This window comes from Notothenia coriiceps, unplaced genomic scaffold, assembly GCF_000735185.1.
Source record: "Notothenia coriiceps isolate Sejong01 unplaced genomic scaffold, NC01 NC01_scaffold00034212, whole genome shotgun sequence".
NCBI lineage: Eukaryota > Metazoa > Chordata > Actinopteri > Perciformes > Nototheniidae > Notothenia > Notothenia coriiceps.
The window spans coordinates 25,532-46,604 of record NW_011366913.1 but is presented as its reverse complement, the minus strand read 5'-3'; the positions used below and the strand labels follow the sequence as shown (position 1 = coordinate 46,604).

The 21,073-nt window shown below is 40.6% G+C and overlaps 1 protein-coding gene across 1 annotated transcript in view; it reads right to left on the bottom strand.

Moving 5' to 3' along the window:
• Positions 1 to 306: 306 nt before the first annotated feature.
• The window catches only part of LOC104962044 (collagen alpha-1(XII) chain-like), a gene marked incomplete at its 3' end in the record, with an annotated part of 43,251 nt that continues 22,484 nt past the window's right edge, over positions 307 to 21,073 (bottom strand). Inside the window, exons 11-15 of the mRNA XM_010790434.1 lie at positions 18,964 to 19,236; positions 9,252 to 9,521; positions 4,264 to 4,530; positions 1,751 to 1,943; positions 307 to 431 (exon numbers count right to left, since the gene is read on the bottom strand). Coding sequence (XP_010788736.1) covers positions 307 to 431; positions 1,751 to 1,943; positions 4,264 to 4,530; positions 9,252 to 9,521; positions 18,964 to 19,236 — 1,128 coding nt within the window. The remainder of the gene's footprint in view (positions 432 to 1,750; positions 1,944 to 4,263; positions 4,531 to 9,251; positions 9,522 to 18,963; positions 19,237 to 21,073) is intronic.

Sequence of the window (21,073 nt, the reverse complement as noted above, 5' to 3'; positions counted from 1 at the left end):
TTTGAGAAAATCATGATTTTTGAGAAAAAGTCATATTTTTGAGATTTTTAGAAAAAGTGATAATTTTTTTGAAAAAGTCAGAATTTTGAGATTTTGAGAAAAAGTCAAAGTTTTGATATATAATCTATTCTGTATGTGATGACTACTTCCATTCTGGAGAGGATCACAGATACATGGATCCTGAGATTGAAGCTCAAGCCGGGGACCAGGGAGATTATTCTAACACATTTGGATCAGAGAGCGTCTGGTCTGCAGGCTGCTCTGTGTGAGAATGAGTTTTGGTGTGGTGGAAACATCGGCTTTTACCGGAGGTGTCGACGGGAGGAGAGTCGGGATCGTCCATCAGGGTGGTGTTCTCCTCCCCCGCCAGTGGAACACTCTCGCCTCCGTCAAACATCCCAAACACGGCCACAGTGTACTTCGTTCCCGCCCTGAGGGAAGAAAGAAAGTAAAAAAAACATAAATCGAAATGTCTATAATGTGAAAAAATAAGCTCCTAGTATTTCAAATGGCTGTCAAGTTAAATAACTTCTTTTATTGGACCTGCAGAACTTGAAGGTCTCCTAAAAAAAAAAGAGACGAGAGCTCATTCAGGAGAATTCTACCGGCAGAAACTCAGCTAAATGCTGCTGTGACTAAACGCCATATCATGTTCCAAACCACATCAAGGATTCTCTCTGAAACAGGATGGAGCTCAAACTCTTTCTCTCAGGTTCACCACAAGGTGAGTTCCTTTTGATTTCCTGCTTCTTCACACACACTCTCTCCAGTACAGGTTAGCTCTGAGTGTTAGCATGCTAATGTAAACACAGACCATATTAGTTCCAGAACAAGTCTCATTGTTTCTGACAGCAACGTTTCTGATTGGCCCGTGGGGGCAAAGCCCGCCCACATTTTAGTAATGTTGTCATGACGCAGGAAATCTGGATCAGCTCCGTTGTTCCCCGTTTTTAGAGAAGTGGGTACGGAGGAGAAGAGAGAGGGGTTTATTTCCTGACATATATTTATGTTTAAAAGACATAAAAAAGTGCATTTTGCATAATAGGAGACCTTTAACTAATCTACAGGAACCTTTTTAGAGAGTTCACCATGAAGTTGTTCATAATAATATTTTGCTTAAAAGTGCAAACATTAAAACACACCAGGATAATATGACCCTGTTTCACCAGATGTTGTTCATGAAACAAACACATTTCACATGTTGTTCTACTTTAGAGTAATTCTGTCTGAGTCAAACTGGCGTTACACCTCCCTTCTCAGTCCAGACAAGGGAGAATAAAACAGGAAGAGACAGTGGATCGTCGCGATGCTGCCAGGAAGCTAAATGTAAAAAATGTAAAGCGCTTCACTCCAGCGGAGTCCAGGTTTTCTAAGTATGTTCGATAGCCAAAAGCTGGCATTGCATGAACTGCCAACTTGTTTGCCATTTAAGTCAGCCAGACTTTGAGTCTTTTAGTTTCTCAGAAGCTCAAAGACTATAGCCATACAGTTATTTCTGAATAAAAAGCACAGAAATCTTCTACCCCTCCCTAGCTGCTGGTATAGACACCAAGGTAAGAGACATTGAATTAACCACAAGTATTAAAGGCTTAAGGGTCACCTGATCGTGGCGTCACTGGTTTAAAAGTCTCAGATTCCTGCCGTCCAGACTACAACACAGTCCCTGATTTTCGAACATGGAACCCTTCTCTCATCAAGGCATGACCTTTTTCAGAATATTTAAACATCTAGTAGTTTGAAAAAAGCTTACCTAAGTTCCTCTAGAACGATGGTGTTATCGTAGGGACCGACTAGGAGCTCCCCCAGGTCGATATCATTCCCATCGGGGTGAAAGGTCACCTTGTAGCCCTTCACTTCTCCGGGAGATGGGTCCCAGGTGACCCTGAAACTGGTCTTAGTGGGTTCTGAGGTCTGAAGGTTCCTGGGAGCCTTGTAGGGAGACACTGAAATAAAAAGAACCCGGGAAGAACTTCAGGACAAACTTGTGCAGAACAAAAATTGAATAAAACTCCATTGATTGGCAAAGGTTTGGAAGGTCAGCCAGTCCACATTCAAGCTCATCAGTCCATAATACAATACCTTGAACCTGATTGGTTAAAGAAGCCCAGTGTCATGCCGTGTGTTAGTAATAATAGCGTGTGATTGAGCGTGGGTTTATCAACTGTGGTTTTAGTGTGCTGGTGCTTCTTTGCAGGGTTAAATAATATGCATCTTAACAAGCCGTTTAAACTGGAAGTCGGTCTTAAATTCTGGAACAAAAGGGAATAAAAATGCAACTTGGACGACCTAATCATGTTCGTGTCCAACAAAGCATGAGTTGTGTTATCGTTTCTCGAGAAAAAAAGTGAGAAAATTGTCCAACAAGCCAAGGTTTCTCCGTTAGTTTTGCAATAATGACATTTACTTGGAGATAGCAAGGAAGCCAGTTGAGGTCAGAGTCCGTAGCCTGACCAGAAAGGTTGGATTTTGGGGGAATTTAAATACATTTTCCTGAGTATGTCAAAGACAAATAAAGTCTAAAAATTGCGACGTGACCCTAACCCTAACCCTAGTGAGACCAAATAAACACATCCATTGGTTTTCTGACCTGTACAATGATTGACATTTCATAGGAAAAGGTCCTTAAAAGTTAGTTTAGATTAAATCCTGACTACAAAGGTCTGATTTTGTGGGAATCAAACACATTTTCCAACGTTAAACCCACTCAGATAAAGTCATAACGTTGAGACCCTAACCCTAACCCTTGCAACTGAAATGACTACTCACAGAAGCAAAAACAATGCATCCAGTAGTTTGTCTAACTTTCTTCAAGGAGAACCAATATTAGCCCAAAAGTTAAAGCGACATTTTAAATTTTCCTACCTAAAAATGTGTTTCTTAATACTGACATTTCATAGGAAAAACTCCCTCAAGGTCAGTAGAGATGAAAGTCTAAATACTGATTCTAAAAGTTTGATTTTGTGTGAATCAAACACATTTTCCAACGTTAAACGCAGTCAGATAAAGTTGAGAAGTGACCCTAACCCTAACCCTAGCAACTGAAAACAACACATCCATTAGTTAGTCTTATACGTTCTGTAAGTAGAACCAATATAAGCCCAAAAGTTAACATGGAAACGTCTAAATCCTGACTGTCATAACGTTGATAGTGACCCTAACCCTAACCCAGGTCAAATAAAGTTACTACACACAGAAGCAATAACAACACATCCATTAGTTAGTCCAACTTTCTATAAGTAGGACCGATGCTAGCCCAAGATTTATGGTACATTTAATGATATACCATGTACTTGTAACTGGTTAATGCTCCGTGACGTTTAGGCTATTTAACGTGTGTTCGAGCCACTTTTCGATATCGGAGCTACTGGTTCTGCAACAACTTTCTACCCAGTAGCACCCGCCATGTACTCTAGATAATTGGGGCTGGAGTTTGACCGATATGTGGGGAGTGAGAGGTGGCATGACTGCTGTGGAAACCCGAAAAACGAGTTTGCAATCAGGCACCATCTCCAAACCAGGCCTGGAACCTTCCTCTGTTTCCTAAAGCCTTGAAATCAGACCAACATTTCTACCTCTACGTCATCTGCAAGTTTTGGTAACACTTTATATCAAGGTACACATATTCACCATCAACTAGTAACATGCATATTAGCAGTATATTGTCTCTTTGTTAGTCATTATTAAATGCCTTATTAGGCCTTAAGCATTAGGCCATTAGTCAAGAGTTTTTCCTTAATAACCCTCTAATTAGTGCTTATTTATTGTAAGTAAGGACGTTGTTGTACGTGAGTTTGGGTCTTAATATGCTTTGCTCAATATCTCCCATAATAACACCTAACAAATATGGTTACTATAAGTGTTAATTGTGTCAAAATAACTCAAAATGATGTTCCCTATTTTAAAGTGAAGTCTTGTTCATTTGTACTGTTTCTGTTTGACTAAAAAAATGTTATATTTTACTACATATTTTTAACTATTCTTTCTCTACCTGTGTTTTTAATTCTTGTTTGTATGCACCACGACACCAAGTCAAATTCCTCGTACGTGTAAACCTACCTGGTAATAAATCTGTTTCTGATTCTTCTGATTCTGATATGCATGTTAATTAACAACCACTTGATGGTGAACATGTGTACCTTAATCTAAAGTGTTACACAAACATTTTTTAAGAGTGAGCTCAGGTTTAAACGTCTTGTTTGGGATGTTTCGTGTTTCTGCGGTGTGCTGTTCTGTCAGAGGGTTGAATTATGGACCAAAACGTACGTGTCGTTCCTACTCCTTGCCTTGCTTTTCCTTCCCCTCGCTTGTAGATGGGGTTCACGGTGATGGTGTAGGTGGTGGTGGGCTGCAGGCGCTTCATGACGGTGGAGCTGCTGGTCCCGGGGACCTTCAGGAACATTTCTTTCCCCCCGCCAATCGGAGAGTACTTCAGCCGATAATGCGCCACTTTTCCCGGCGCCGGCGTCCACGAGACTCTCATGGATCGCTCGGTCTCCTCCGACACCGCCAAGCTTTTACCGGCAGCAGAGGCTGAGAACAGAGGAAAAAATATATAAACATTATATTATAATGCCAACATTTTTGTATTTTTAAATGTAATATAATATTTTTTCTAGGTTTTTTTGTAGTGCAGTAACAGGATGTATGATATCATTTATTTATTCATTCATTCATTTATTTATCCATTTATTTTATGTATTCTTTTCTTCTAAACCCATATACACATATAGATAAAAATTCATGATATGTTTTTAAAATTAATAAAACATTATTTGAGTGCCAGGGGGCACCAGGGGGGTCACGCAAAGTTTGAGGGAAAAGAGATTTTTTTCTTTCTTTTTAAGTTTACATTTTTTTTTTTAGATGTTACTAATAACTGTATATCTATCAATCTATGCGTCCTTTGATGCCAATCTTTCAATATTTTTGTTTTTGAATCACATGACCGCCCTTCAAGCCAATCAGAATCGAGCTGCCGCTACTGATAGTGAAAATCTGCTCAGCTTTTGGAGCAAGTGAGAGCTAGTGAATGTTTCGCTCTGCAGCTGGATGAGAGCACGGATGTAGCAAATGTCGCAGAATTGCTTGCATACAGCATTAGATTTATTTCAGAAGACAACTTTGTTGAGGAAATATTATTTTGCAAAGCACTGGAAGGTAGGACCACATGAAGAGACATTTTCCAAGTTTTAGATGAGTACATCATCTCAAACGGACTTGACTGGTCTCGTTGTGTGGGTGTGTGTTCAGATGAGGCAGTGGGGCTATGACAGGCAAAGAAAGCGGAGTGACAGCTTCGATCAGGCAGAAGGCCCCAAATGTAGTGGCAACGCACTGCATGCTCCATCGGGAGGCACTTGTACACATCATTTAAAAAAATGTTTGCAACAGGGGGGTCCCCGCCAGAGGATAATGCTATATGGGGTCCTTGGCATGGCAAAGTTTGGGAACCCCTGGTCTAGAGCACTGTGTGGGTATCAGGGGCGCTGCCTTAGAGTGGCTCAGGTCCTATCTGTCCCAGAGATCTTTCTCTGTTAGGCTTGGTGAATTTGCATCTTCTTCTGCCCCCCTATTCTGTGGAGTTCCCCAAGGTTCTATTTTGGGGCCCATTTTATTTTCCTTATACCTTCTCCCCCTTGGATTAATGTTTAGAAAAACATGGTGTCTCCTACCACCTTTAAGGCCCTGACACACCCACCCGATTTTGGGAGTCAGAAGCCGTCAGAGGCAGTCAGGCGTTCGCGGCGCCCTACTCAGGTGTCCCGCACCGTCGTTGCTTTACGGCACATTTTCACACCTCCCACGGAAAGTCGGCCAAAGAAATCACTCCGATTGGCTGTTGCCTCTTTTGAATGATGAGTCTACACTACCGCTGCCCACTGGTAAGGACATTTATTGCCACTCGTCGACTGAAGTCTTTGCGGTGTGTTCGTAGGCGGGCGGCGTAGGCGGGCGCAAGCGACGTAGCGGACGTAAAAGTCGGGACGCCTTCGGTACGTGTTCTTTGGTCTCAGGTTGGTGTGTAGCGGCCTTTATGCGGACGACTCCCAAATATATCTATCCCTAAAGAAAAACACCAGTTCTCTGATGCCCCTGGTTGACTGTCTTAATGACATAAAGGCCTGGATGGCGCTAAACTTTTTAATCATAAATGAGAGCAAAACGGAGGTCATTGTGTTTGGACCAAATGGTGATGTCCCTTCCGTTGACCTGGGTTCCCTGCGTATGCAAAACCCATGGTCACAAATCTGGGTGCCAAAATCTACAGTGCTTTTAAATTAGATAAACAGATCAACTCTGTGGTTCAGTTCAGTTTTTATCGCCTGAGGCTCCTGTCCAAAATTAAACAGGTTTTATCCTTTTTAGACTTTGAGTGTGTAATTCATGCCTTTGTTTCTACGCGTCTAGATTACTGTAATGCACTTAATGCCGGCCTAAACAAGACCTTGCTGGCACGCCTGCAGCTGGTACAAAACGCTGCGGCTCGGCTGCTTACAGGAACACGCAAGCATGAACACATCACCCCAATGCTGGCTTCCCTCCACTGGCTTCCAGTCCATTTCAGAGTTCATTTTAAGATTGTATTGTTTGTTTTCGCTTAATGGGCTGGCCCGTCCCTCAGTACATCTCTGACCTCCTACAGGAGTACACCCCCTCGAGGGCTTTGAGGTTGGCTGATCAGCTGCTGCTGGTAGTCCCTAAAACCAAGAAAAAGACCAGGGGAGACCGAGCCTTCTCAGCGGTAGCCCCCAGGCTCTGGAACGACCTGCCCCCTCATGTCAAATTGTCGCCCACCCGCCCAACTTTTAAGTCCCGCCTAACGACCCACCGCTTTTCCCTCGCTTTCGAGTCAGTCTGAACTGTTTATCGTTTTTTATGCTTTTATTGTCTGTCCATAGCTTTTATGTACCGTGTAATAATTATTATGTGTGCCTTTTATCTATTATTGTAATATTATATTTTATTAGAATGTTATGTTTGTTGTGAAGCACTTTTGTAAACCCTCTGTTTTTATTATGTGCTATTCAAATAAAGTGGATTGGATTGGATATCCCTCCGTAATGTGTGTTTAACTGCAGGCATAAATGTTGAGTAATCCCACAGCGTCATGCCAAGACTAATTGGTTATAAATTAGGCGTTCACTCAGAAATTATCCATTGGTGAAGAAATGTTAACCACATTTTCCCTCAGAAACAAAGATATGAAATCAACTTATTCCAATTATTCTGCAAGTTATTACAAAAAGAAAACTCTGCAAGGGAAAAATATGTAACTTTAACAATCCCCAGGAATGTTTTTCAGACCGCATGATTTTATTTTATTGGCGGAAAGAAACATGGCATCCAACTTTTCAATGTGTTGTTGGCAAGCCCCCAGGAAGTGTGCCGGACTCTTTGCCCAATATTCGTTGTGTCCAAATGGCGGTAATACAACTTCTGTATCAGTCCGTGACGTCACTGGGCCCAGAAATGCTTTTTCCCATTGACTAACATTGGGAAAGAGACGTCTGTAAATCAGTGGATACTTTTTTTGAAACTAAATAAACTACCCAATATGAACTATTTTATAGCCCTTATTAGAATCATTCGGTCCTTAAAGTTGTAAAATGCACTGAAAGCCGAATCTAGATTTATTTTCTCTTTCCATTCTTTCTAGTGAGCCAAGAGTGGGAGCTCGGGGGGCGGGGCTTAAGGGGTGCATGCTCTGTGAGCGCACATACGGGTTCTTCTGCTCCGACAGCTAGGCATGCTGGGTAATCTGTGACGTTTCTCCCTCTCAAAAGTTGGGCCATTTTGCCTTCATGCGCCAATGAGCAGCTCTCATAGGAAAGAACGAGACCCCGCCTCCCACGCTGTATCCAGTTCTTATTATACATCCATGTTGTTGGATTACAAAATAAATAGCTGGAGGGACAAAACACGCTAAAAATGTGTTTTATGAACTCATGAGGTTTCTACACATGGAGGAAATAAAATGTACTTTGGGTGGTTCCATCGGTACATTTTCAGGGTTTTTATCCAAATTATTTTCTGTATTTTTATAGAGTTTTTTTATAGATATTTTGTTTATGTGATATTTCTACCCTTTATTTTATTGGGGGGGTTCTTTTGTGCAAGTTGTGTTTATTAATTATGTTATTTATAATTACTTTATTTGTACCGTATTATTATTATTATATTGTTTCCTTTTTTATGACATGTTTCTACCCTCTATTTTATGGTTTATCTTTTTAGATTTATTTATTTGTAAGTGTTTGATTTGTCTACATTTCGTCTTGCTGTGGCTGGCCTGTTTGTGAAGATTTACGCAATCTGATTCCTCATGTTTTACAACATAATAGGTAATGTGGTGAAGTTTCTAGGGCGTGTTTCTTCTCTAATGCAACGTGTATTCACAATACGTCATTCACTCGCCACACACACATTGAACCAATATCCCCTCACTTGTGAATTTGGATATTTCAGAGAGCGTTAAACAGCAGAACTGTCAACACTTCAGCGTGACACTCCCATTTACAGTTTGAACATCATCAACAATGAATATCCTGATTAGACGCGAGAGAAGAAGAATGCCTAATGTGTGATTATGCAAGCTCTGAAATCCATTTTCCACTGTAACAAAGGAAGTATTGATTCGATTCTGGCTCATATTTGTGTTGCACGTAGTTCCTAAGCATCCCTCACAGGGGGAAAAGTCTAGCTCATGAACTCACCACCAACTTGTATTCACCTCACCTGGTCTGCAGAAGGGATTTAAATGCACCTTAACCTCCAAGCTGTTCAGTAGAGCTGCTCTGTCCTTAATTTAAGTATTTGTTGAAGTTCTGTTGCATGCACCTATTCTTCTTTTATCGTTTAATGTAAAGCATGTTATTACCAAGTTTTTAAAAGTGCCACATAGCCTTACTTATGATTAGCTAGGCAACTTAACCAATAGTGTATTTTCGGGAAATTCCCCAAATAAATGGTCCTTTTTGTGCACCCACAACCACGAAAAACCCCCCAAGAAATGGTGTAAATTGCAGTTCAACTTGTGGGCTTGTTTGCACTGTGTTTGTGAATACATTAAAACCTCCAAATGAGTCAGCAATATCAAAATGAGCCAGCGTTTTATTTTGACATTATCAGCAACAAATACTGTCCTAGATTCTGGCCGTCCACGCCATTACACGCTACCTTCATTAAGAATATAGTGGTGCAGGAATGAGTCTTAAAACCTGGGGATGAGTCAGCATTTTCTGTGTTCTTACCGTCAGTGGTTTCCTGTCCAATGAGAGGTTCGCTGTCTCTCTGCTCGTATTTGGCGATCACAGAAACTTGGTAAATCGTCTCCGGACTCAGACCCTCCAGAACGGTTTCGGTTTCGTCTCCCGGCACCGTTTTATCTCCGGCTTCTGCCGAAAAAAGAGACTTCCACCGGATTTGGTACATCTTCACGTTCCCGGGAGCCGCTGTCCACGACGCCTTGAAGCTGGATTCAGTCACGTCGCTGGTGACCAGGTTCTTAGGAGGGGCCACCTCTGAAAAACAACAAGGGAATTGTGCTTTTAGTTTTTGTTATTTTCATTCATTAGTTCTGGAAGTTTTGTGTCTTTTGAACGTAGATTTTTATTTTATCGCAGGACAAGTAACCTTGATAAGGCATTCCGAGACAAAAGTATTGCAGGACATAATTAACGTGTAACGCAAGAGGAAATCATAAGAGATATAAAATAATGTTGAACGAAAGTCACCTGGAACAAGAGCAACACAGAATGAAAGCAACGGAGAATTTAAGTAACGTAGGACAGGAGTAACGTAGGACAGGAGTAACGTAGGGCAAGAGTAACGTAGGACAAGAGTAACGTAGGGCAAGAGTAACGTAGGACAGGAGTAACGTAGGACAGGAGTAACGTAGGACAGGAGTAACGTAGGACAGGAGTAACGTAGGACAGGAGTAACGTAGGGCAAGAGTAACGTAGGACAGGAGTAACGTAGGACAGGAGTAACGTAGGACGGGCAGTTATGGCAGTTTTGTGTCTTATGAACGTAGATTGTTCTTGATATGATTATTTAATATTTGGTCAATTAAGATTGTTTATACATCTTCACGGTCACCTGTATATTTGTCTTACTTTCTAATTGCTAATTTAAATGTTTATATTTTAGAATCATTTATTTTTACTCTTTTAATTAGTTATTATGTGCAATGCCTTGTTTTGTTTATTCTGCTGCAACAACAAAACATTCCCAAATTGGGATTAATAAAGTACATTTTATCTTAATTTATTGTTTCAAGGTATTTCGATTTTTCGGAGCAATAATCTCAAGTTTTTTAAAGATAAACTCATAAATCAAATTCCCTAAATGTCCTCCCAGACACGAAACAGTTTCAATTTATTTCGCAATACTGACATTTAGAGAGAATGTCCTTAAGGAAAGTTCAAAGAAGAGTCCTTATCCTGACCACAAAGGGATGATTTGATTCTGGGGAAATTTAAACAAATATTCCAAATCAACTTGAATCGGAAAAAAGACGATCAAGGAGATTGGCCTCAGTTAGACACACACCATGAGTTTTCCAATGAATGGACCCAAAAGTAAATATTTCTTAAGGATTCGTTCCCTGACTTTGTGAACAATGGTGGCTTAAAATTCCGTACATTTCCTCCCAAAAACAGATGTTTTAAATCTCAACAGTAAGCCATTTGTCTTCAGTATACCATAAAGGCAGTGTGGTTGTTTTTTCTTGAATTCCTTCCATTATCTTAATTTTATTCTCCTTAAAACAAAGGAACAATTTTTCAATTTTGTAAAGTGGAAACTATTAAAAAGGCCAGGGAGTGGAGAGAAGAATTGAAGAAGTCTCCACAGCTATAAAGGGCAGAGACGCCTGGAGAACAAATGCAATATTTGAAATATTTCTGAGGACATTTCGGCTTCATTAGTGAGTTCAGAGCGTGCGGAGACAGGAGCCGAGGGAGACGAGAGACATAAAGCATGTCGGGAACTCAAAGTGTCTGCGACGCCCACGAGAGGAAGAAATGTCTTTATTGGGTTTTATTTATTGGACATCTTCATCGGTTCAGAGCTTCCTAGATGTTTTACCTTCTAGCCTCTAGAGACATAACTTCATAACTTGCTTTCTTGTGGGTTATGGAATATGTGTTTTAATATCCCAATGTTTTCAGTTTATTACTTTGGTCATTTCTGTGGTTTTGGCATCGAGGCTTTACTTGAAATAGCAGCCGATGATGGATGTTAAAACGGGACACTTTGGGTAAGAATTATACTAAGATTTATGCTAGTTATCTATCTTCTGTTCTCTCTTCTATATACGTTTTATTTACAGATATTGTATCGTGGTCGTCATGAAAAAAAAGGTATATTATAAAGGGATTTTTTTTGTCTTATTTGTTTTACACTGTATGTAAAAATATGTATGGACAAACGTCAATAAGTCAACAAATAAAAAAAATAATTCCTATGTGATTTTCTTTAAATATCCAGTTTTAAGACACTAGTATATTCTCTTTTTGTTTGTGCATTTCTCCGAGATAAAGATCCTTTTGCGCAAGTTAACTGTTCTTTCTGCCAAAGTAATATCTTATGATGTCCATTCATTTCACCCTGAGTCCAACTAACCCAAAACAGACCCTAAATCAACCCTTGTTGAGTTGAGTAACTGAATCGCATCGCTATACAAAAATGTGCTCACTCAGAAACTGCTTCGTACTGAGAGTTACATTACAAACATCATGACCTCAACTCTCTGATGGCTGCAGCTCACAGAAGCCAAAACCCTTGAAGATGTATTTAAATAAATATATTTTCCCACCACAGGGGCTCGTGTTTCTGCAGGCAGACATTTGGTCACTTTCCTATACAGACACAGGAAATATTTGTGAAAGATGGAAAAGGAGGAGGAAGAGGGGGAGGCATGTCAGATTATAATATGTTCTGGAGTTATAGAAGGTGACAGCATGTACAGTGGGAAATAAAGTTTACACAACGTGATGATTAGCAAAGAATATCACTTCCCGCTATATAATCAAGAAAGTGAGCATCAACTTGTGCCAACTGATACAGATCCTTAAAAAGAGAGAGGATAGGAAAGCAGAGGGCTCTCCAAATATGTTTAAATGTCGTAATAAATGAAAGCAGAATGAATATAACGCTGAACGCCGGATGAAAAGTCACGTGGGAACAAAGTCACGTGGGAACAAAGTCACGTGGGAACAAAGTAACTTGGGAACTAAGTCACGTGGGAACAAAGTAACTTGGGAACTAAGTCACGTGGGAACAAAGTCACGTGGAAACAATGTAACGTGGGAACAAAGTAACGTGGAAACAAAGTCACGTGGGAACTAAGTAACGTGGGAACAATGTAACGTGGGAACAATGTAACGTGGGAACAAAGTAACGTGGGAACAATGTAACGTGGAAACAATGTAACTTGGGAACTAAGTAACGTTGGAACAAAGTCACGTGGGAACAATGTAACGTGGAAACAATGTAACGTGGGAACAAAGTCACGTGGAAACAATGTTACGTGGGAACAAAGTCACGTGGGAACAAAGTTACGTGGGAACAAAGTCACGTGGAAACAATGTAACGTGGGAACAAAGTCACGTGGAAACAATGTAACGTGGGAACAAAGTAACGTGGAAACAATGTAACTTGGGAACTAAGTCACATGGGAACAAAGTAACGTGGGAACAAAGTAACGTGGAAACAATGTAACTTGGGAACTAAGTCACATGGGAACAAAGTAACGTGGGAACAATGTAACGTGGGAACAAAGTAACGTGGAAACAATGTAACTTGGGAACTAAGTCACGTGGGAACAAAGTCACGTGGGAACAAAGTCACGCGGGAACAAAGTCACGTGGAAACAATGTAACTTGGGAACTAAGTCACATGGGAACTAAGTAACGTGGAAACAATGTAACGTGGGAACCAAGTAACGAGACAATTTCCTCCTATCCCAAACTTTGACTTGCTTGATTACAACATCACGTATAGCATCCAAAATTGACCGGCATTACAAAATATTGCATGTATACGTGATACTTTTGAGAAGTTAAACACCAGTAGCTGTTTTTGATCACGGGGAAAAAAATATCTCTCATATAAAGTGGAGAAATAACCAATGCTCATTCTAGTGCTAATGGAGATCCTGATAAAGACATACTGTAAAGACTTTTAATTTGACTGGTTGCATTACTGTCTGACTGAGAAAACACATCAAACTTTATGTTGCTTTGGATGTGTTTGACTTCATTAATGTGCAAGTATTAGTGTATTTCCGTGTGTGTTTTCAGAGCGGACGTCACTCAGTCTTCACCACAAAGACGCTGCTGCAGCCGCCATTAGCTCGAAGCCACTGCCAATTTTTAGCTGCTTCAAGGAGCACTGTCTCTCAAAGCTGAGAGCCAAGTCTGGAGGAGAATAACAGCCACAGACAGTCTTCAGATGCAGAGTGGAATATCTTGCAGTCTGCGGACCTCAAATGCACTCAGACCTATTTTTCCAGAATCAGTGAAGAGACAAATCTGAACAAAACCGTATGAAATGTAATGATGATATTTCCACTGTTCTGCATCCATCTATCTGAACAGCTTCAGAGAGAGATGTTCAAAAAGCTAAACGTCTTGTTTTGGACAAAACTGCCTGGTTTTTGCAGACAAAGCAAATCCATGTATGGACATCTGAAGACGCTCTCCAAAATCTTTAAAGTCGGAAAACGTGTTTCTGAACTGGGTTAACAATAAAAAAGTGGAGGAAACAAAATGGTGTTTTTTTACATTTAACAAAGCAAATCAATATATGGAAATGTCAAGAAGCTAAGAAGGATTGTTGCATCTAGAAAGCCTACAAATACATATCCGACTATCGCATAACTTTAAGTAAAATGTTCTCTCCACACTGAATCCATTAATGCATTTTACTGTTACTTTTACAACCCTGCTTTGTGCTCGAAGACTAAGGAGACATTACTACTGAGTCTGATGGGTGAGACTTGCAATCTGCCCATGTTTTTAAATCAGAAAACAAATGTTTTATGGTTCAATGTACACTGGACATGATATGCAAACATAGCCAACAGCAAGAAGTAGCCTGCTAATAAGTTGTCAGTAGTTTTTAACTCCCTAGCGATCTCCCTCAAGCCAGCTGCTTCCTTATTTGGGGTTTTGTAGTAAAAAATAGTCATGAACGCCTCATCTCAGTCATTCCTGATGCATTGCAACGTGAGTGACTACGATAAACAGAAACAGGAAGTCCGAAAGAAACACGAAACCTGTGTCCCTTGCAGCCAGAGGAAATTCCAACAAAAAAATGCAATCAATTATATTTAGTAGCTGACACTTGTTTGCATTTGGGCTTTAAAAGATGGAGTTACATATGCAAAGTTTCCATTAAGTATCGTCACGTCATAGGGGTCCAAAATCTAGAAGTCCTGCTTAATATCAAAGTTTGTGGGGTCTTTCCAAATGAGTATGGACTTGGTGACAAAAAGCAGATGCAGAGTCTTTACAGTCCATCAGCTGCAGACAGGTTTACACTAACGAGCGGAACAGTTCTCATTTATACAAACGTCATCAGACTTTATCCGTGGATCTGCTGTGCCATTTGTTTGACCGAGTCTCCCGGGAGCATTTATACGGTAATGTTTGCCCTGAATTCCCTTTGATTTATCTCCCAGAAAGCATTGCAACATGCTGCTTTTTTTGGCACGTGGGAGAGTTTTCCATTTTAACTCTAATTTGGTCGTCAACAGAAATCCCCTTGTGCCCAGACACACCTTCATATGTGCTCCTACTGTACAGTAAAGGGTTCTACAATAAGAAAGTGTGCGCTCACAGTATCAGGGCAGTTTTCCACTGGTTCAGCCCGGCATGTGAGGGAAACAAAGGTATGAACTGGACCTTGAACGCAACACGGTGGAACCAAAATGCCCTGTCCTGTGCCAGTAGGGGAAAACCTGAAGCAATTGGGGAAAAGGACACAGAGGAGGTTGTATTGAATGCACGTGGACAACACCATTCAATTCCAGGCAAGCCTTTACAAGCTGGAAGGAAAATCTAAGAAAGAGAGACAAGAAATTAAGAGACGGGGAAAGAGAGGAATTAGTAAAAAATACGAGGGTAGATGAGAAAGACATCAGGTGAGAAACAGACACATGGAGACGGAGACATAAACACAGGAAGACAGAAATAGGAATGAGTCAGTCCTCCCCACTCTGAGCTGCATTCCTGTCGGGTCTTGCTGGTTCTCATCTCTACCTGCTAATGTGTCCACTTTTACTTTTACTCTCACTGACTGTGCCTTAAAAAGCTCTCCGCTGTGTGAGAGGCACCAGTGAGCAACCGTCACCGAGGGCCACGTACAAAAACATATACGAGTGATACAGGAGCTTCAGATTGATTATAATAAGGGGAAATATGGAGGGTGCATTTGAAGCTTGTTATGTCATTAAGTTACTGGGCTTTTATTAATCAACTAAGAGCGGTTTGAAAATGTTTCCAATTGATTTAATTTAGTTTAAAAGTGGGATTATTAACACATGAATACTGTGTAATATATTTGTATATATATATTTCAGAAGTACAAGCACAAGTTTCATTTTTGGGACGTATTTCATTATACTTTTTTAACTAGCTGAGGGCCGATTCAAAATGGGACGCATTTGGTCCCCGGGCCGTAGTTTGGACACCTCAGACCTACACTCATCATAAGAGGGTTAGGTCTAACCTGATGGGATTTGAATCAACCCTTCATGTTTTTAATTGTCACTTTTAACCGATCCTGAACCAGCAGCTCTCGCCTTTCTTGGTCCATACTTTAGTCCTTTGGGGTTCGGAGACCAATCGGACCGTTGCACCAAATCATGACTGTGTGTTTAATTAATCAAATAGCAAGTGCAGATCATTATATATAAATAAATAAATTAACGGTAGCTTCTTTTTGCCACTAGTTTATGAATTAGATCGTGTAAAAAATGCATGTATACATGTTATTTATGGTGCTGTGAGAAACCACTATTGCTAACATTAAGTAGCCGAGGTGGCTAGTAGGAAAACTATTCAGCGTTTTCTACAATCTAAGAGCTCCATGTGGTACCAAAAGAACATTTTGCCACACTAATGAACTCAAAACAGCACATGTAAGTACAAGAAGTACACCATTTGAAACACAGCATTGGTTTTTATCACGACTAGTATGAAACCTGAAGAAAACCAACCTCCAATGCCGAAGAGAAAGGCCTAGAAACTCAGGTTTTCATGACTCAATGTGCAGAAAGTGTGCTGTTCCTCCAGACATTATCCAGAGATGCTACAGCTTTATTAAGTAGCTTAGTGTGACAGGGATTATGTCATATGTTAGCAAAGACTAAAGCTGAATGATCTCAACCCAATTGGTGTAGATCTGTGTGCAGGAAGGACAGACAAAAGCTAAGAAAATAGGGCCCAGATTGTAAAGAAATTGATTATATTTCACATCACGCCTTTTTAAAAACGACATGTTTCATCTCCTTCCTCTGTTTTCCTTCTTCTCCTGTGTTTATTAGTCCTCTCCTGTAACAATAAGCCTCTCTGGGGATTGAGTTACATCAAAAAGAAAGCCATGTTCAAACATTAACCTGCATCGAATGTTTGCCCCGTTTGTTTTTACAAGCCGGTTTTTGTAGATCTTCCAGGACTTATTCAGAGCAATTAGAGCAAACCTCAGACATTAGCTGTGGTTGTTGCAGCCATAACACAAAAGCATAAAGAAAATCCCTTAATCTCTGGGATCAGCGGGTCACAGCTGCGTGCCAGAAATAATAACTAGCTTCAGAATGACCAGACTTTATTCTACGTGTCTGCGTTCGCTGCGTTGACAGATGTTAGATGTAACAGAAAGATATCTCTGTGTTTATTCACTGTATCTGGTAGAACGTGCATTACTCATCATTTTAATAGGTTTTGGAAAGTGTTGCTGTGCTTTTGAGGTCATAAACTCACACTTTCTGCAGAGATGCATCTTGATTAAGAAAGAAATACAAAATGTGTTCTTTTAAGCCTGAAATAAAATATGTTTTTATGAACAATAATGAATTAAATGACTCCACATGAAGGGAAATTGTTGCTTAAGATTAGGAACCAATATGGGAGTTTTTTAAGCCTCTTTTAGCTCCTAGTTTTGCTTCAGTCACAGTCACAGTGTTTCCAGCAGCCAACACACTCTAATAGACCCCAAAGATACTTCCTGCTCATCAGCAAGGTTTTAAGAGACAAGCTGGAGAAGGAAGTGAAGTATTTAGCAGCTAGAGAGAAAAGCAGTTTCTGTATAAAATGAATATGTTGCTGACGGGAGGATTAGCGAGTGATACCGAGCATTTTGTTTTGCTGCACATTTAAGGTCTGGTTTAGTCTCATTACCAAACAGCAATCATACACAGTTAGAGACCGGCTGGTAAAGAAAGTAAGTTTAGCAGCTAAAGAGCAAAAAGTGTTTATCAGGAGTTAGTGGAGACCAAGCTATAAAGGGAGGCTATGGGACTCTTAGCTGAACACTAACACTGGCTTGGTGTCTAACTGCTTGGTTTTTATGAAACGCATCACTGTAGAAATTGGAGGAGAAGTTTGTTTTTCAACGTCTCAGGCTCTGTCAGCGCCTTTCTGCTAGAAAGAGATGACATCTGAACAAAGGGCCCCTCTGTGGAAAGAGACTCTGAAAGTTTCAGGAACAAAGATTCTCTCTCTTTTTGATCCATTTCCATAAAAACCTGTCTGAAAATGAGCTGATCAGATTTTGGCCACTTTATGATGTCATATAAAGTGACATCATTGTCTTGTGTAACCATTAGCCAATCAGCACCAAGGTAACCCCCCCCTTATCACCTGAATCTCCTCCTAGAGCAGTGGTTGTCAACTGAAATGTCTCGGGGTACCCCACTTTTTCCTAAGTCAATAAATCTTGACCCGAAATTTTGAACCACTCAAATCTATTCAACAAAAAGTCGTGCTGTAATATTTATACGCTTTTCAGCATATGATATTAATGAAAGTGAAGTACAGTGCACAAATCCCTTCACAGAACTGAAGAATGCTTTTAAAAAAGGTTTAATGAGATGATGGAATCAAAGCTGAACTATATAAAAAGGCACACATGCTGAAAACCCAACCCCAGCAGGGGGNNACTACCCGAAATATTAATAATATTTGATGCCATTGTTTGTTTTTCACTTTGTTCTGACAGCTTGCTGCTCCTCACAGAGAGAGAGCAAAGAGGAGAGTCTGTGTGAATTACTTTAAATTGCTGGTAAGGGTAGATAGCCCCCATTGTTCTGTGACCTGTCAATCATCAGACCGGGGGTCATATTTCATTATGTGTTCATTTTTATCTGAAGTTGTACCCATGGATGTATAAAGAAGAGTTCTACTGCAAAGTTATTCTCCGTGGGGACTTCCGGCAACACTCTTGATTCTGATTGGCCAGAAGACTCGAAAAAACATCAGCAGAGATGTTTTATTGAGAAGATGATCACTACGTGACAGAAGTTTTCAAAACCGTTTATGGTCTCCGGTACTTCCAGTCCAACGCCGACTGCATGCACAGCGTTAGAACATCGGGCCTTCAAAATAAAAGTTATTTTTTCTGCACTCACACATCCACTCAAAACGGGTCCGCGACCCACTTTTTGGTCGCGACCCACCATTTGAGAACCACTGTCCTAGAGCACCATTGAGTTCTTTGTAACCAAATGTCTCTCAGAGGGGCGTGGGGAGGGGCTCCTTATTTTCATCTAAAGTAACAGACAGAGAATCAGCACTTTGGAAACAGGGCTGAAACAGAGGGGATTATGGGTAATGCTGCAATGATCTGTTTGGTGTTTCAGCCAATCAGAGACAGGCTCTGGGTATATCTGAGACCTGTGATATATTGATGAAACACAGTATGATAGGGGACCTTTAAAACATGAAAGGACTGTCTTACCTTCTAGCGTGGTTCCTCGTCCCTCCAGAGCGTCGCCCATGCCTGACGGGTATCTGGCGCTGACGGAGATCTCGTACTGGGTCCCCGGCTGCAGGTTCTTCAGGAGCGCCGCCCTGTTGTCTCCCTTCACCGACACCTCCTTCCTGGGACCGCCGGCGGAGGGTTGGTAGGAAACACGGTACTGCTGAACACTTCCAGGAGCCGGCTCCCAGGAAACCTTCATGGAGGAAGCGGTCTCCTCGAACACCCTCAGGTCCCGAGGTGAACCTTTGGCTGGAAGGAGAGGAAGCAAGGTCAGAAAATGAAGCGGAGAAGAGAATCGATTTTGGAAAGTCTGGTTTTCTTGTGTTTATTTCTTGATATTGACATGTTGAGCTTGCTTTCTTTAGAGAAATAAGATAAGATAAGATGTACTTTATTCATTTTTTTGTTGCAGCAGCATAAAATAAAACGAGGCATTGCACAGTAACACATTAAAAGAGTAGAAATAAACAATCCTCAGGTCCCGAGGTGAACCTTTGGATAGAAAGAACAGAAACAAGGTCAGAAAATGACGAAAACCGGTTTTGAAAAGTTTAGTTTTCTTGTGTTTATTTCTTGATCTTGACGTGATAAGCTTGCTTTAATGAAAGAATCAAAAACGTACGATCAGAGAAACTTTCTTTACAATTCTCACATTGTAAGTGACCAACAACGCTTCTTCGGAGATGGGATTGTGTTTTGGACAAGAAGCGTTACTTAAATCGTACTGTACTAAATTTCTGCTTTATAAATAAAATAGTGTAAGTACAGTCAAACTTCTCTGCAAATTCTTGGTCACAATTTTCCTGGAAACCATGACATTTACCACTAAGAAAACTGATAGGAAAAGATAGGACGTAATGGATCATCTTAAATGTCCTTGACCAAGACTCTGAACTCCCAGATGCTCCACTGACTTAAATCGTACTGAACTGGTAAAGTATAACTACCGTACATTCGTATGTCCTTGTAAATTCTCTATCACATTGTTCCTTGAAATCAAGAAATGCACCATCAAGTAGAAAGAAAACTGAGAGGAAAGGATATAACGTAGTGGTCTTCTTTTAGTATTTGACTGCTGCCAACGTCTGAAATGCCTTCGACCGAGTCTCTGAGTTAGTCAGAGAGCTCCAGTTTGTGCACAGTAGAAAACTGGAGAGCTCCCAGGATCTGATTTAGTGTAAGTAGGGCAAGTTCAAACAATTCCCCTTTGAAAAGAATTGTTAAAATAAATGGGTGACTCATTTGCCCTGGTGTTAACGCCTAGTGCTGAGTGTTACTGAGAGAGGTTTTATTGTTGGATTGGCCTTTGTGTATTTTTCCTACTTAGTAATGAAAATATCAAGGATTTAAAGTGAAATGCACTTAATTTCCCCCCAATAGTTGTCAGAAAACGTGTGAAGTGATTCCTAGCAGCTGCTGTAACCTCTGTGCCACTGCAGGACTCGTGGAAAAGACTTGCATCGATTCATAGTTTTCAGATACAGTCATGGCATTGTAAACATTGTAATAGGAACAATATCGTAAGCCCTATACGGGGAGAAAGGAAAACCAGGAAAACCATGAGTCCATCTGAGAGCCAGCTGGGTGTGCAAGCTGGGATTAATCCAATTGCCTCTTTTTATAAACCATCACAAAAAAAATCCACCTCAGACGACAAGCAGCTGTTCTCCTGTCTGAGGAGGACTCTCATACTCGGAGAAATGCTGTTGCCATGGAAGCCGGGAATATATAATGTTTATTTCCAGTGTTTTGGCTCAAGGTCGATGATAATATGCTTCCTCCCGGACGCTCTGAAGCTAACAAGTTCCTCCAGGAGATAATATCTCCTGTCAAGAGTCAAGAAATATCACCAAGAGTGTGAAGAGAAAACTCCTACGCTCAGAGGAGGAAGAAGTACTCAGATCTTGTACTTGAGTAAAAGTAGAAGTACTCAGATCTTGTACTTGAGTAAAATTAGAAATACTCAGATCTAGTACTTGAGTAAAAGTAGAAGTACTCAGATCTTGTACTTGAGTAAAATTAGAAATACTCAGATCATGTACTTTAGTGAAAGTAGAAGTACTCAGATCTTGTACTTGAGTCAAAT